At 40.7% G+C, this 18,058-nt stretch overlaps 1 protein-coding gene across 2 annotated transcripts in view; it reads left to right on the forward strand.

Moving 5' to 3' along the window:
• The window catches only part of ppp1r37 (protein phosphatase 1, regulatory subunit 37), an 84,725-nt gene that overhangs the window by 52,270 nt on the left and 14,397 nt on the right, over positions 1-18,058 (forward strand). For both annotated transcript variants that reach the window (XM_061878650.1, XM_061878651.1), the window contains 6 exons: positions 4,169-4,288; positions 8,478-8,628; positions 8,736-8,891; positions 10,833-10,945; positions 14,998-15,139; positions 15,230-15,396. In XM_061878650.1, coding sequence (XP_061734634.1) covers positions 4,169-4,288; positions 8,478-8,628; positions 8,736-8,891; positions 10,833-10,945; positions 14,998-15,139; positions 15,230-15,396 — 849 coding nt within the window. The remainder of the gene's footprint in view (positions 1-4,168; positions 4,289-8,477; positions 8,629-8,735; positions 8,892-10,832; positions 10,946-14,997; positions 15,140-15,229; positions 15,397-18,058) is intronic.

The raw sequence follows: 18,058 nt of genomic DNA on the forward strand, positions 1-18,058 counted from the left end.
CTGGGGCTGTAGATGGAGGCGGGCGGGGCAGTAGTGTGGACTTAGGTTCATGTCACAAGACCACAAATATACTGTGATGTTTGAGGTTTGCCTCTGACACAAATTCTGCTCTCAGCCAGACTGAGGTTTTGTCTGGCAGGAAAAGGTCACTTTAATTATGGCTGGCTGTTTTGTTCCGCTGTTCTTGCAACTTTTATCCTGGTGAAAAAAAAGTAACAGACAAACAAGCCATAACCTTCCCAGCCGAGGCAAACAAATACACATGCGCCACTTCACCCAATACATAACCAAGCCCCAGGAATGCGAATGCGGTTGCAGAGTGAGTCACCAAAAATCCTCATCTCTTCCTGAGATGAGTGCCACTGCCAAGACAAGCTGACAAGTGCTGCGTATTGAAAGGAAAGAGGAAGGCAGCATGGCAAGTGAATATTTTGGAGCAGTTGAGTGCATCTTTTGAGCTGGCTGAGGGAGATGCAGATGGTGTTATGATAAAGAGATCCATTTGCTGCTGATGTTTCACCAGTGATATGATATTCAGGGGAAAGGATCATTTTGTAAAGCCGTCTTTAGAAAAGCAAACGTAGGGCGGACTTTTTTAAAATTTGGATGCGACTTGTTTTGAGCTACCCTGAAGATAAACACTCATGTATATTCAGTATTGTCCCTGTAAACACACACTGCCCCTGAGCAGCAGCGTTCTTTTCTTGACTTTTGTTTGTGTGCTTCACATTTTCCATCACTCAGACTTAATCAAATGTACCGTATTTTTCGGATTATAAGTCGCTCCGGCCGAAAATGCATAATAAAGAAGGAAAAAAACATATATACGTCGCACTGGAGTATAAGTCGCCTTTAACAAGAATAGAAGTTTGAAAGGCAATTTAAAATAAATAAAGAATAGTGAACAACAGGCTGAATAAGTGTACGTTATATGACGAATAAATAACCAACTGAGAAGGTGCCTGGTATGTTTCAATCAATCAATCAATGTTTATTTATATAGCCCCAAATCACAAATGTCTCAAAGGACTGCACAAATCATTACGACTACAACATCCTCGGAAGAACCCACAAAAGGGCAAGGAAAACTCACACCCAGTGGGCAGGGAGAATTCACATCCAGTGGGACGCCAGTGACAATGCTGACTATGAGAAACCTTGGAGAGGACCTCAGATGTGGGCAACCCCCCCCCCTCTAGGGGACCGAAAGCAATGGATGTCGAGCGGGTCTAACATGATACTGTGAAAGTTCAATCCATAGTGGCTCCAAGACAGCAGTGAGAGTCCCGTCCACAGGAAACCATCTCAAGCGGATCAGCAGCGTAGAGATGTCCCCAACCGATACAGGCGAGCGGTCCATCCTGGGTCCCGACGAGCGGTCCATCCTGGGTCTCGACTCTGGACAGTCAGTACTTCATCCATGGTCATCGGACCGGACCCCCTCCACAAGGGAGGGGGGGACATAGGAGAAAGAAAAGAAGCGGCAGATCAACTGGTCTAAAAAGGAGGTCTATTTAAAGGCTAGAGTATACAGATGAGTTTTAAGATGAGACTTAAATGCTTCTACTGAGGTAGCATCTCGAACTGTTACCGGGAGGGCATTCCAGAGTACTGGAGCCCGAACGGAAAACGCTCTATAGCCCGCAGACTTTTTTTGAGCTCTAGGAATCACTAATAAGCCGGAGTCTTTTGAACGCAGATTTCTTGCCGGGACATATGGTACAATACAATCGGCAAGATAGGCTGGAGCTAAACCGTGTAGTATTTTATACGTAAGTAGTAAAACCTTAAAGTCACATCTTAAGTGCACAGGAAGCCAGTGCAGGTGAGCCAGTACAGGCGTAATATGATCAAACTTTCTTGTTCTTGTCAAAAGTCTAGCAGCCGCATTTTGTACCAACTGTAATCTTTTAATGCTAGACATGGGGAGACCCGAAAATAATACGTTACAGTAATCGAGACGAGACGTAACAAACGCATGGATAATGATCTCGGCGTCTTTAGTGGACAAAATGGAGCGAATTTTAGCGATATTACGGAGATGAAAGAAGGCCGTTTTAGTAACGCTTTTAATGTGTGACTCAAAGGAGAGAGTTGGGTCGAAGATAATACCCAGATTTTTTACAGAGTCACCTTGTTTTATTATTTGGTTGTCAAATGTTAAAGTTGTATTATTAAAAAGAGGTCGGTGTCTAGCAGGACCGATAATCAGCATTTCCGTTTTTTTGGCATTAAGTTGCAAGAAGTTAGCGGACATCCATTGTTTAATTTCATTAAGACACGCTTCCAACTGACTACAGTCCGGCGTGTTGGTCAGCTTTAGGGGCATGTAAAGTTGGGTGTCATCAGCATAACAGTGAAAGCTAATACCGTATTTGCGTATGACGTCACCTAGCGGCAGCATGTAGATGCTGAAGAGTACAGGGCCAAGGACCGAACCCATGTTTACGTGACATATTATGTCAGTGGTTCTTAACCTGAGTTCGATCGAACCCTAGGGGTTCAGTGAGTCGGCCTCAGGGGTTCGGTGGAAGTCAAAACACACCCAACTCATCGTGTAAATACAACCTTCTCCCTATCGGCGTATTACGGATCCGGCAACAGTTGACTGATTTGCAGGTGTGTAATTTGTTGTGAGTTTACGCACTGAGTTGGTTTCGTTGTTTGAACAAGGTGATGTTCATGCACGGTTCATTTTGTGCGCCAGTAAAAAAAAAACATGGTAACACTTTAGTAGGGGGAACATATTCAGCATTATTTAGTTTCTTATTAACATGCAAATTAGTAACATATTGGATCTTAACTAGTCATTATTAAGTACTTATTAATGCCTTATTCGGCATGTCCTTATTATAACCCTAACCCTCTAACCCTGACCCTAACCCTAGCCAAATAACTCTAAATTAAGTCTTTGTAACTTAGAATATGTTCCTCTAGTGTCCAAGTAACTCTAAATTAAGTCTTTATTACTTAGAATATGTTCCCCGAGTGTCCAAATAACTCTAAATTAAGTCTTTGTTACTTAGAATATGTTCCCCTGGTGTCCAAATAACTCTAAAGGAAGTCTTTATTACTTAGAATATGTTCCCCGAGTGTCCAAATAACTCTAAAGGAAGTCTTTATTACTTAGAATATGTTTCCTGAGTGTTCATGAATTGATTAACGTGGACCCCGACTTAAACAAGTTAAAAACCTATTCGGGTGTTACCATTTAGTGGTCAATTGTACGGAATATATACTGAACTGTGCAATCTACTAATAAAAGCTTCAATCAATCAATCAATCAAATCCAAATAACTCTAAATTAAGTTTTTGTTTCTTAAAATATGTTCTCTGAGTGTCCCAATAACTCAAAATTAAGTCTTTGTTTCTTAGAATATGTTCTCTGAGTGTCCCAATAACTCAAAATTATGTCTTTGTTTCTTAGAATATGTTCCCTGAGTGTCCCAATAACTCTAAATTAAGTCTTTATTACTTAGAATATGTTCCCCGAGTGTCCAAATAACTCTAAATTAAGTCTATGTTACTTAAAATATGTTCCCCTTAATAAAGTGTTACCAAAAATATATAACTTTGTCTTGAATTTGAAAAAAAAAACCCCACACATTTTACTTTTCACTAACGAAGGGTTCTGCAAATGCTAATATGAAACTAGTGGGGTTCGGTACCTCCTACAAGGTTAAGAACCACTGTATTATGGTAAGAGTCATTCAAATAACTATAACATATAGAACATGCTGTATGTTTACCAAACAATCTGTCACTCCTAATCGATAAATCCCATGAAATCTTCTTCCTCGATGTCGTTTCTAAACAACTCTGCCAACTAGAAAATGGATGGATGGATAAATAAATAGAATTCACTTCATATTGGGACATGGTTCACTTACCATTTTTTCCCTCTAGCATCCATTTGGGCAGCAAGCTTATTTAGGTCTGAATTACTTGTGCCCTCTGCTGGCTGGTGCAAAGTAGTGAAACCCAAGTCTGTCTACATCGCTTCCAGATATAACGACAATGCAAAATAAATTGAACGAATGTTAAACGTATTTATTTCACATTGGAAAAAATATTGCTGAAGATTACCATATCCCTAACAACCAGTTACTACTTTACACATTTGATGGATAGTGACTAATAGTCTTTCTTCTCTTTTGCTGTTTCTCAGGGTGCCTCGGCTCTGTTTGACATGATCGAATATTACGAGTCTGCCACGCATCTCAACATCTCGTTCAATAAACACATCGGCACGCGAGGATGGCAAGCCGCCGCTCATATGATGAGAAAGGTGAGAACCAACATTGTTTCCCGGAAGGGACTTTTTTTTTAATGGTACTGTAGGCTTCAGAGCACACCTGTTTTTAAGTCGCACCCACCTATTTTTTGGACAAATTCTGTTGTGTACGTCATATATTAGGCGCAAATCTGAAATATTTACACAGGTGCTTGTGTTTATTCACAATTTTAACAAGATACAGTGCTTGTAACACTGTGATTTAACTGAAGAAATAATCGATAAAAACTATAGTGTTGATGTAATGTAATCATAACATATAATAATAATGCAAGTAAGCATTTAAAACAGGGGTCTCAAACTCAATTTACCTGGGGGCCACTGGATGCAGAAATTGGGTGAGGCTGGGCCGCAAGAAAATATTTCTTAAAAAAATCTAACATGCACTTTTTAATGAATTCACCTTCTATGAATGGCTTTCCCGCCCTAGCAACATACTTGCCAACCTTCACGATTTTTCCGGGAGACTCCTGAATTTCAGTGCACCTCCCGACAATCTACCGGTGGAACCCTTCTCCCGAATTTGTCCCAATTTTCACCCGGCCGACATTATTAAGGGCTGCCGTGACTGCACTGCCTTTAACGTCCTCTACAAAGGTGGTTCTCAACCTTTTTTCACTGATGTACCCCCTTTGAACATTTTTTTATTCAAGTACCCCCTAATCAGAGCAAAACATTTTTGGTTGAAAAAAAAGAGATAAAGAAGTAAAATACAGCACTATGTCATCAGTTTCTGATTTATTAAATTGTATAACAGTGCAAAATATTGCTCATTTGTAGTGGTCTTTCTTGAACTGTTTGGAAAAAAATATATAAAAATAACTAAAAACTTGTTGAAAAATAAACAAGTGATTCAATTATAAATAAAGATTTCTACACATAGAAGTAATCATCAACTTAAAGTGCCCTCTTTGGGGATTGCAATAGAGATCCATCTGGATTCATGAACTTAATTCCAAACATTTCTTCCCCAAAAAAAGAAATCTTTAACATCAATATTTGTGGAACATGTCCACAAAACATCTTGCTGTCAACACTGAATATTGGATTGTTGTATTTTTTTTCCACAGTTTATGAACTTACATTCATATTTTGTTGAAGTAGTATTCAATATATTTATAAAGGATTTTTGACTTGCTCATATTTTTAGAATATTTAAAAAAAATCTCACGTACCCCTTGGCATACCTTCAAGTACCCCCAGGAGTACGCGTACCCCCGTTTGAGAACCACTGCATTACTGTATATCAAACAAACATAAGGGGGATGGATCAACGTTCTCTTTATTAAAACAACTGAACTGTCCTGTATACGCTGCAGGCGTGCACACACACAGAATAATTTTTGGCGCCCTCACAAATGATCATAAATCACAAATATCTTTAATTTTAACAGCCATATTGCTACAATAATCAACATTTAAAAAAGTGAAATCCACTCATATTAACAGGGCACAAATACCAATTAAATAGAAAGAAGCATAAACAGGGAGAGAAGAGGAGTTCTTGAGGCGCCACTAAATAAGAGTAATTGCTTCCAAAAAGGTCTGCTTTGGCATATTTTTCCAGAAAAGTTTGGTCTCAACACAATTAAAATGTGCTGTTGTACGAAACCTGCTTTGTCGATTCTTCCATACTCCTTGCAAATAGTCTTTGTTTTAACTCCTCAACGATAACCTCCTACTTTCCACACTGGTCTGTTGTCTTTTTGGGCCTCACATTGAGTTAGCAAAGTGGACAAAACCTGTCAAAAGCCAAAAAAACACACAGACAGCACACAGGCTAAAGCGCTGGAAAGTGGCGAATGGTGTTCTGGGCAGCAAGTGACGTGGAGGGCTCCACCAGCCCAAAAGCTGTGCCCTGCTTTTTGTCTGCAGGCAGGAGACAAAATGAATGACTGAATGATGTGTTCCTACACAGAGACATGGGTTGCACACGGCAGCACTTTTGACTCACTCGAAAAGTTCACCGAAAAAGGGCTTCGTTAAATTAAGGTTCTTCTGTACTGTATGTACTGTTGTACTGTACTGGTGTTCCTAATATAAGGTCCTTGATGGCAGGGTAGACGTGGGAGGGATTAAAAGCCAAGTGTGGGTACGTGGTTGCGTGTGTGTGTGTGAATGTGTTGCTGCCCTTCAAGGACGGACATGCTCCGTCACACGGGAAAAAGCCATTAATTAGTCGCAACATTGTATAAAGTACATGATAAAAAAAAGTAACTGCTACTTTTTTTTAGTTGTTGCACACTTTGGTGCCGTTAGCATTCACACTGGTATTTATGTCCTGGGACCAAAGGCTGTGCAGTAAAGAACATGTACATAAAGTAAGGACTTAAATGAACTTGACTTAAATATTAGAATGCCAAAATGCCGTCTGTTCTGTTATGGTTTGTTTTTATATTCTGCTACGTTTACCAGCATAGATCTACTGTATATCATTAACAGCTTCTAAACCAGGGGTCTCAAACTCAATTTACCTGGGGGCCACTGGACACAGAGTCTGGGTGAAGCTGGGCCGCTCGAAAAGATTTCTTAAAAAAAATGTTGCATACTCCTCAGCATGTCGAGTTGTGTAATGACGTTTCAAATTGTATTCCTTGTGCACCCCAACTTTCTCTGTGCAAATAAGACACGTCGGGGTACCGCTGTCCTCAACAAAGAAATATTGCATCTCCCACTTTTCCTGGAATTGTCTTTGCACATCACTAACCCTTTTTTTCACTGCAGGCTTTGATAAAAGACATGTTAGGGGTTGTGGAATATATTTGTATTTACCCGACGCACGGGGAATAATGCTATTTCCGCAATGTGTGTCGTTCCGCTTTTCCTCCCTACAGCAACACGGCGGTTGGTGGATAATAGCCGGTAAAGTACCGGGATAGCGAGCGCAAAAAAGTGACGGCTCCTGGAGTGTTACCCGGCGTCATATAGAACTATATGTAGTGTACATCGTGTGAGGCAATGCAAAATAATCAATAAAAAAAAAAAAAATAACGGTTTGAATTGGTCCAGGTTATCGGGGACTGTTTTTACTGACGGACAGGTGTCGCGGTGTGACTGCACCCAGGCACGTAAGGAAACCCTTGTCTCCACGGCAACGTTTCTGTCGCTTTCACTCTTTTGCCGCTTTTCCACTAAGGCAGGGGTAGGCAACCCAGAACGTTGACGGAGCCATTTTGGACCCAAATAACACAACGCTGTCAAGCACCATTCATATAAAACTTGCGGGCCGCGCTAAAATTAAACTTTCATATTAAGGTGGGGGCCGCAAAATAACGTAACGCGGGCCGCGTGTCTGAGACCCCTGTTCTAAACTAAAAGGCGCTATTGTTGCACACACATTTTCTCTCAAATATTTCTAATTTCTGCATGTTATTTGCTATCATTTTAACACTGGTTCGTCTCTGTGGTCCACGTACCGTTTTCATTTGACCTCAAGTGAACCAAACCAAACCATAGCTAACTTGAACGCGGCCTGAGACCCATCTCTCAAGCGATGTCGGTCAACTTGATACGATTGCATTCACACTTAACAAATCGCACCTTTTTTTTCTTTTTAATCAAACCAAACCTGAATGCACTTTTTCGGTAATCATAAACAGCTAGAGGATGCTTGACGCTGTGCATTGTGGTTGTTGAGGACCACCTTTCAAGCAGGAGTGAAAAAAGACGTAAGGGAACTGTGTATTTTGAGCAGGAGCTTAAGTGTTTAACAGTGTTGCAAAAGCATATTTCACACTGGCTGTTTTGATGTTTGCGGTGGAATGATTCCAGATGAGAGAACAACTATTCAATTGATGCGTGTTCGCGTGAATGCCAGGAGAAATAAGCACGGATTGGGATCTTACAGCCCTTAAAACTATTAGTATCTCATGAGCATAGTCACAGTCGTGTGAGAATATTATTAGTACTACTATGTTTTGTAATGGCGATACAATTACTGTATAATGGTTTGTTTTGCTTCACTGTCAGAGGTATTGATTAACTGTACATTAACTCTAATGTTGTGCATGTCTACCTAATTAAATGTAGAGATGATTTCCTTTCATGAGTATGCTTAAATGACGTAAATGGAAAAAAAATCTGTCTTCACACCATCTCCAAATTGCTTGTTTTCATTTCATGGAGTGATGGCAATGGATGTTTTGCAGGCAGTAAGATAATTCATTTATTTTGCGTGTGACAGACGAGCTCGCTCCAGTATCTGGATGCGAGAAACACTCCTCTGCTGGACCACTCGGCTCCCTTTGTGGCTCGAGCGCTCAGGATCAGTGGCAGCCTGGCAGTCCTCCATCTGGAGAACGCCGGGCTGTCGGGGCGACCGCTCATGTTGCTGGGTAAGCACGGCCTCCTCTATTCAGTCACAGTAGCAATAATGAATTGACCCGACCTATAAACATACTGTGTATATTTGCATTCATTCTAATATTCATTTACTGTCCAGCAACGGCCCTGAAGATGAACATGAACTTGCGGGAGTTGTATCTGGCAGACAACAAGCTCAATGGCCTGCAGGATTCAGCCCAGCTTGGCAACCTGCTCAAGTTCAACTACAACATTCAAATTCTGGACCTGCGCAACAACCACATCCTGGACTCAGGTAGACACCACAAAACTAATGCTTTCTCTCAAATACTTATGACTGGAGATGTTCCGATCAGAGTTTTGTGCTGCCGGTTCTGATACCAATCATCCATGAGTGAGATTGGCCGATACCGATACAAATAACACTTTTTAACTTATTTATGGTGGGTGCTATTGATAGTTTAACAAAATAAACACAATATTTAAACTAGTTTCTTATTCTCTTTCACGCTGCCTCGTCCTCCAGTGATAATGGTGAAAAAGATGCAAAGAATTGCATAGTATCTCCCGTAATGGAGGTGATTAGTATTAGTTTAGAGCAGTGGTTCCAAAATGGGGGTACTTGAATGAGTACTAAGGGGTACGTGAGATTTTTTGAAAATATTCTAAAAATAGCAACAATTCAAAAATCCTTTATAAATATATTTATTGAATAATAGTTCAACAAAATATGAATTATGTTCATAAACTGCAAATAGAAATGCAACAATGCATTATTCAGTGTTGACAGCTAGATTTTTTGTGGACATGTTCCATAAATATTGATGATAAAGATTTATTTTTTTTGTGAAGAAATGTTTAGAATTAAGTTCATGAATCCAGATGGATCTCTATTACAAACCCCAAAGAGGGCACTTTAAGTTGATGATTACTTCTATGTGTAGAAATCTTTATTGCTTTCGGTCCCCTAGAGGGGGGGGGTTGCCCACATCTGAGGTCCTCTCCAAGGTTTCTCATAGTCAGCATTGTCACTGGCGTCCCACTGGATGTGAATTCTCCCTGCCCACTGGGTGTGAGTTTTCCTTGCCCTTTTGTGGGTTCTTCCGAGGATGTTGTAGTCGTAATGATTTGTGCAGTCCTTTGAGACATTTGTGATTTGGGGCTATATAAATAAACATTGATTGATTGATTGATTTATAATTGAATCACATGTTTATTTTTCAACAAGTTTTTAGTTATTTTTATATCTTTTTTTCCAAATAGTTCAAGAAAGACCACTACAAATGAGCAATGTTTTGCACTCTTATACAATTTAATAAATCAGAAACTGATGACATAGTGCTGTATTTTACTTCTTTATCTCTTTTTTTCAACCAAAAATGCTTTGCTCTGATTAGGGGGTACTTGACATAAAAAAATGTTCGCAGGGGGTACATCACTGAAAAAAGGTTGAGAACCACTGGTTTAGAGGAGCGGCTCCACACTGTGTATAAAGACATATAATTCGCTGTTTGTCAGACTGCAGACTAAAGATAAGATCCAGTGTCAGCCTGAGGGGATCGGCAATGGCGCTCGCATACTTTTTCCGCGAAAATTGGCCGATACTGATCAGTGGCAGATCGATCGTCACATCCCGAGTCATGATGATCACAAGGAAACGGGGTCAAAGGCGCATCAAGTACCATCTTTATTGTAATATTTATGTGTAGAACGATGACAATTTTCAGCCTTCTGGTTTTTTTGTAAAATTTTAGGCTAAATATTTACATGTTGGCAAAACATTCCAGTATCTGCTTTTTTACACTTGTGAATACCAAACAGACTCATCATGAGCATCCAACTCTTTCCCACCCACGTTTTTTTTTTTTCATTTTTTATTTTAATCTCCGCTTGTGTAACAGTAAAGCACACACACACATACACTTATCTCTCAGCTTCAAGTTGTGTTGAAACGGCAGTTCTTTAGGAAAAATATGAATGCTGATGACGTAATGTTCACCATTGTGTCTGAACAACATTGCCGAGTTATTTTTGTCAGAAAATGTTGAGAGTAATCTCTTTTGAATGGACCTCTTTCTCATTGTTATTACCCCCATTTATCTCTGTATTCAGAAGCAGAGCATCGTGCTACGAAATCACTTTATATAATTCTGTCTCAAGTTGATGCACATCAGCTGCTGCTAATGATATTTTGGTGGATTCAACAGGAAACTGACTGTGTGTGTGTGTGTCACAGGTTTGGCTTACGTGTGTGAAGGACTAAAAGAGCAGAGGAAAGGCCTCGTCACTTTGGTGCTATGGAACAACCAGCTCACACACAACGGCATGGGTTATCTTGCTGCTGCACTAGTATGTACACACACAAAGTTGTGGGAGTGTAGTTATTCAACCACATTTGTTTAAGAAAATCCGACAATAAAAGTTGAGTTCAGACTACTTTGTTTTGCTGAGTCACCACATCATTCTCATAGGGAGCTAATTGTTCTACAATAGATAGCAACTATTTGTGGCTGTTGCATTCCATAACTGCCTGAGAATGACAAAATGCTGCGGAAAATGGACGCAGCCTTAAAATGCCTTAAACATGTTTATTTTTTGATACTGTAAACACTATATAATATGTCTTTCACAATTGTTTAATGTCAGATTCAAACACTGATGACCTCCATTAAAGGCCTACTGAAATTAGATTTTCTTATTGAAACGGGGATAGCAGGTCCATTCTATATGTCATGCTTGATCATTTCGCAATATTGCCATATTTTTGCTGAAAGGATTTAGTAGAGAACATCGACGATAAAGTTCGCAACTTTAGGTCGCTAATAAAAAAGCCTTGCCTGTACCGGAAGTAGCAGACAATGTGCGCGTGACGTCACGGTTTGTAGGGCTCCTCACATCCTCACATTGTTTATAATGTAAGCCTCCAGCAGTGAGAGCTATTCGGACCGAGAAAGCGACAATTTCCCCATTAATTTGAGCGAGGATGAAAGATTAGTGGATGAGGAAATTTAGAGTGAAGGACTAGAAGAAAAAAAAGGCGATTGCAGTGAGAGCAATTCAGATGTTTTTAGACACATTTACTAGGATAATTCTGGGAAATCCCTTATCTGCCTATTGTGTTGCTAGTGTTTTAATGAGTTAAATAGTACCTGATAGTCGGAGGAGTGTGGCCACGGGTGTGTTGAGGGAAGTCACGAAGAAGCTGTAGCAGGACAGAAGCTCCGCTGATTTCCGGTAAGAAGTGACTTATTACCACAATTTTCTCATCGAAAACTGCCGGTTGAGATGTAGTCGGGATTCATGTTCGCTTGACCGCTCTGATCCATAGTAAAGCTTCACCTCCGGGAATTTTAAACAAGGAAACACTGTGTGTTTGTGTGGCTAAAAGCTAAAAGCTTCCCACCTCCATCTTTCTACTTTGACTTCTCCATTATTAATTGAACAAATTGCAAAAGATTCAGCAACACAGATGTCCAAAATACTGTGTAATTGCGCGATGAAAAAAGACAACTTTTAGTCGTAAGTGGTGCTGGGCTAATATGTCCCCTCCAACCAATTACGTCACAAACACACGTCATCAAACGCATCATCATTCCAGGACGAATTTCAACAGGAAACTCCGCGGGAAATTTAAAATTGTAATTTAGTTAACTAAACCGGCCGTATTGGCATGTGTTGCAATGTTAATATTTCATCGTTGATATATAAACTATCAGACTGCGTGGTCGGTAGTAGTGGGTTTCAGTAGGCCTTTAAACAGATAAGAAGCAAGGAATCATGCAGGGACGGAGTTCAATTTAGCTCATGAGGAGAACGCATGGAGCTGCACACTTAGTCACAGTCTCGCCCTACGCTCTAAGGTTCACCTCCCGCATTCCTCTATTTATTCAAGAGTTCAATAGTCAACATCACTGAGGCCGCCTCTAAAAGGAGTGGTCACATATATTATGTAAAGCAGGTCCTGTACGCACAATATGTGACGGAATGTGCTGGGCCTAGTGATTTCATTGTTTCGGCTCCGTCTGCGTGCTGTCATCTTAACTTCGTTGAGATCCTTGAGGTCCTTTGCAGTTAGCGGGCTAAAAAAAAAGATAACATCTGCGGTTGAGGCCACCCTTCAGACAAGAAGTGTTGTCCTTGCACAGATAGAAAAAATGCAGCTTGAGCACAATAACTAATAACTATAGCAATGGATTTTAAGCATACTAAAGTTGTGATAATATACAGGTGCTGTTCATATTATTAGAATATCATGAAAAAGTTTATTTATTTCAGTAATTATATTCAGAACGTGAAACTTACATATTATATCAATTCATTACACACATAGTGATATATATGAAATGTTTATTTCTTTAAATTTTGATGATTAGTATTGACAATTACTGAAAATTCCAAATTCAGTATCTCAGAAAATTAGAATATTAGTTGCGACTAGTACCAAAAATTATTTTTTAGAAATGTGGGCCAACTGAAAAGTATGAACATGGAAAGTTTCAGCATGTACGGCAATCAATACTTATTTGCAGCTCCTTTTGCCTGAATTGCTGCAGCAATACGGCGTGGCATGGAGTCCACCAGTCTGTTGCACTCCTCAGGTGTTATGAGAGCCCAGGTTGCTTTAATAGTGGCCTTCAGCTCTTCAGCATTGTTGGGTCTGGCATCTCGCATCTTCTACTTCACAATACCCCATAGGTTTTCTATGGAGTTAAGGTCAGGTGAGTTTGCAGGCCGATCAAGAACAGGGATACCATGGTCCTTCAACCAGGTTTTGCACTGTGTGCAGGTGCCAAGTCATGTTGGAAAATGAAATCTTCACCTCCATAAAATTGGTCCGCGGCAGGCAGCATAAAGTGTTTTAAAACTTCCTGGTAGACTGCTGCATTGACCCTAGACCTCAGGAAATACAGTGGACCAACACCAGCAGATGACATGGCACCCCAGACGATTACCGATTGTGGAAATTTGACCCTGGACTTCAGGCAACGTGGATTCTGTGCCTCTCCTGTCTTACTCCAGACTATGGGACCTTGATTTCCAAAGGAGATACAAAATTTACTTTCATCTGAAAACATAACTTTGGACCACTCAGCAGCAGTCCAGTCCTTTTTGTCTTGAGCCCAGGCGAGACGCTTTTGACGTTGTCTCTTATTCAAGAGTGGCTTTACACAAGGAATGCGACAGCTGAAGCCCATATCTTGCATACGTCGGTGCGTGGTGGTTCTTGAAGCACTGACTCCAGCTGCAGTCCACTCTTTGTGGATCTTCCCCACATTTTTGAATCGGTTTTGTTTGACAATCCTCTCCAGGGCGCAGTTATCCCTCTTGCTTGTACACTTTTTTCTACCACATCTTTATCTTTCCTTCGCCCCTCTATTAATATACTTGGACATAGAGATCTGGGAACATCCAACCTCTTTGGCAATGACCTTTTGTGTCTTGCCCTCCTTCTTTAAAGTATCCATGGTCATCTTTTGGACAGTTGTCAGGTCAGCAGTCTTCCCCATGATTGTGTGTCATACAGAATCAAAACGAGAGACCATTTAAAGGCTTTTCCAGGTGTTTTGAGTTAGTTAGCTAACTAGAGTGTGGCACCAGGTGTCTTCAATATCTGACCTTTTCACCATATTCTAATTTTCTGAGATGTTGAATTTAGGATTTTCATTGGTTGTCAGCTATAATCATCTCCTTTTTGGCAAAAAACACTTGAAATGTATCAGTCTGTTTGGAATGAATGTATATATTCTACAAGTTTGACTTTCTAAATGGAATTAATGAACTAAATCAATGTTTTCATGATATTCTAATAATATGACCAGCACCTGTATATACATGATTTTTCTAACATTTTAAAATCAGTTTTGCGCATTAAGAAACGATTGCAGGCATACATTATACAGTATATTAAAAAACGTGCAGTTACACATCATCACATATTAAACCATCTTCCTGCTTGGAAATCTTGTGTGATTACATCGTTTTTTTCGCCTGTAATTGGCGCCGTCAAACCACTTTTTATTCACGTCACTGTAAAAAAAAAGATTATTTACAGTTTAAAGCCAATTAATGCGGAACTGAACTTAGACAACTGTTAAATGTCAGTTTTTCAGAGCATCATAAACAGTGTTCTGCTTGTTTATCCATTCAGTAGTTTGCTGTCCTGATTAGACTGCATCAGTGAATTTAAAAGGAAAGACCCAGCTAGTTCTTCAGTGAGGAAAGGAATACGTCTGACAAAACAACATTTCCATACTGCACCCTTAGGCTGTCAAAAAAAGAATAGCAGCTAAAGCTTGGGTCGATTGTAAACAAATGACATTCCTGTGACTGTATACTCATGTTGCTAAAACCAATCTGTTCATGCGTTCTCTGTGGTGTTAAACCTCCTTTTTTTTTCACAGCCTTGCACCCAGAGTTTGGAGACACTGAACCTGGGCCACAACTCAGTGGGTAATGAGGGCATCCACAAGCTGAAGGACGGATTGATTGCCAACCGCTCTGTGCTGAGACTAGGCCTCGCCTCCACCAAGCTGTCTTGTGAAGGTAACAGATTGTGGCTTTTTTTTTTTCATCATGTTAGCTTATGGTGCATTTTTTTTAACCTTTTGCTTCTTTCTGTCGTGTCCAATGTAGGCGCTGTGGCGGTGGCCGAATTTATAGCCGAGAGCCCTAGGCTGCTGCGCTTGGACCTCAGAGAAAATGAGATCAAGACTGGTGGACTTATGGCATTATCGCTCGCCATTAAAGTCAACACATCTCTTCTGCGCCTTGACCTGGACCGGGAGCCCAAGAAAGAAACAGTGAGCATCTGCTCTTCAATTGACATATTACAATGCCACAAACATTGTGTAACACTAATGTACAGTCGTGGTGGATTTCATGCTCCTCTCTTAAAGGGGACAATATGTTGATTGTGAAGTGAAGTGAATTATATTTATATAGCGCTTTTTCCTCAAGTGACTCAAGGCGCTTTACATAGTGAAACCCAATATCTAAGTTACATTTAATCCAGTGTGGGTGGCACTGGGAGCAGGTGGGTAAAGTGTCTTGCCCAAGGACACAACAGCATTGACTAGGATGGCGGAAGCGGGGATTGAACCTGCAACCTTCAAGTTGCTGGCACGGCCGCTCTACCAACCGAGCTATACCGCGTTAAAGTGAATTATTTTTATATAGCGCTTTTACATAGTGAAACCCAATATCTAAGTTACATTTAAACCAGTGTGGGTGGCACTGGGAGCAGGTGGGTAAAGTGTCTTGCCCAAGGACACAACAGCAGTGACTAGGATGGCGGAAGTGTTAAAAGTAGGGATGACGTTTGAAACCGCTTCTCCCGATTTTTCGACAAGAAAAGAACCGATTCCATGAATTCGAATCCCTTTTTGAGAACCGGTTCTCGTTATCGAAGCCACTATACCGTATTTTTGCGACTATAGGGCGCACTGTAATAAAAAGCGCCGTGTCAGTTACGGGTGCTATTTCTGTTTTTAACGCATAAATAAGGCGCAGCGTATTTTTGGGCACAGGCTTGGTTACAGGGGAACATTATCACAATTTCAAAAGGGTTAAAAACAATAAAAATCAGTTCCCAGTGGCTTGTATTTTTTGAAGTTTTTTTCAAAATTTTACCGGTCCCCGAATATCCCTAAAAGAAGCTTTAAAGTGCTTGAATTTCGCTATTTGCGATGCGACTATCCATTTCCCTGTGACGTCATACAGTGCTGCCAATGTAAACAAACAACGGCGAATACCACAGCAAGATATAGCGCCATTAGCTCGGATTCAGACTCGGATTTCAGCGACTTAAGCGATTTAACAGATTACGCATGTATTGAAACGGATGGTTGGAGTATGAAAGTATTGAAGAAGAAACTGAAGCTATTGAGCGAAGAGCTATTGACGCTATTCATAGCCATAGCATGGCCGAATAGCTGCGTTAGCCTCGCCGGTAAAATGTGCGGACCAAACGATCAGGACTTTCGCATCTCGTGACACTGGAGCAACTTAAATCCGTCGATTTGTAAGTGTTTTTTTCGCATTAAATGTGGGTGGAAGTAAACGTAATATAGTTGCAAATGAATCTACAGGTTATCCATACATCTCTGTGCCATGTCTGCTTCAGCACCGCCGGTAAATAGCATGTTAGCATCGATTAGCGTAGCGTGTTAACATCGATTAGCTGGCAGTCAACATCAACAAAACTCACCTTTGTGAATTTATTGACTTTATCGTTGCAAATGCATCTGCAGGTTATCCATACATCTCTGTGTCATGTCTGTCATCGCCGGTTAAATGTGGACACACTTTGGCACATTCAATGGGGGTCTGGCGGCAGACACTTTCGCATCTACGGGCCAGTGGTGCAACTTGAATCCCTCCCTGTTAGTGTTGTTACACCCTCCGACAACACACCAACGAGGCATGATGTCTCCAAAGTTCCAAAAAATAGTCGAAAAAACGGAAAATAACAGAGCTGTGACCCGGTGTTTGTAATGTGTTGAAAATGAAAATGGCGGCTGTGTTACCTCGGAGACGTCACGTTCTGACGTCGTCGCAAAAAGAGCGATAAACAGAAGGCTTTAATTTGCCAAAATTCACCCATTTAGAGTTCGGAAATCGGTTAAAAAAATATATGGTCTTTTTTCTGCACCATCAAGGTATATATTGACGCTTACATAGGTCTGGTGATAATGTTCCCTTTTAAACATATGCTATCTTAAAACATACACTAGCATGCATGGACGCTGTTTTAAAAAGGCAGCAGGAGCAAAGCTGAGTTGGGTTGTGCTATATTGAAGCATTTATCAATGTACTCGCATTATTTTTTGATCAATCCTCATCTACAAATCCATCAAAGTCCTCATCTTCTGTGTCCGAAATGAACAGCTGGGCAAGTTCTCCATCAAACACGCCAGATTCCCTCCCCTCATTTTCAAAGTCAGTCTCGTTGTCCATTAGCATAGCAAGCTGAAACAACAGTAAAAGCCGACTTCTCTTGCACCGTTGTGCGTATCGATTCGCTACCGTGCTGGTCCCCTTCTTCTCCAATGTGCTTCCCCGGGATGTCGAAAGTGAGCAGCACCTTCGTTCATGTTGGTGATGTGTTTGTCGGCAATGTTTTTATTTACAACGCACATAGCAGCACTACATGCTCACTGGGGGTGTGCCTTTAGCGTCCTCTCTTACCGGAAACCTTCACTCTATAACAGCCGCATGCTGTCTTCAGTCACGTCCGCTTTCTTCCATATAAACAGCGTGCCGGCCCAGTCATATAATATCTATGGCTTTTAGAACTCAGTGCACACACAACAACCTATCTGGATTCGATAAGAGATTCAACAAGGAATCGGTTCAATTAGAGCATGGGTGTCAAACTCTGGCCCGCCGTGTAATTTAATTTGGCTCTTGAGGCAATATCAATTTAGCATTAGAACTGGCCCGCCGGTGTTATACAGCGTCAGT

The sequence above is a fragment of the Nerophis ophidion genome, linkage group LG18 (assembly GCF_033978795.1).
Source record: "Nerophis ophidion isolate RoL-2023_Sa linkage group LG18, RoL_Noph_v1.0, whole genome shotgun sequence".
Lineage (NCBI taxonomy): Eukaryota > Metazoa > Chordata > Actinopteri > Syngnathiformes > Syngnathidae > Nerophis > Nerophis ophidion.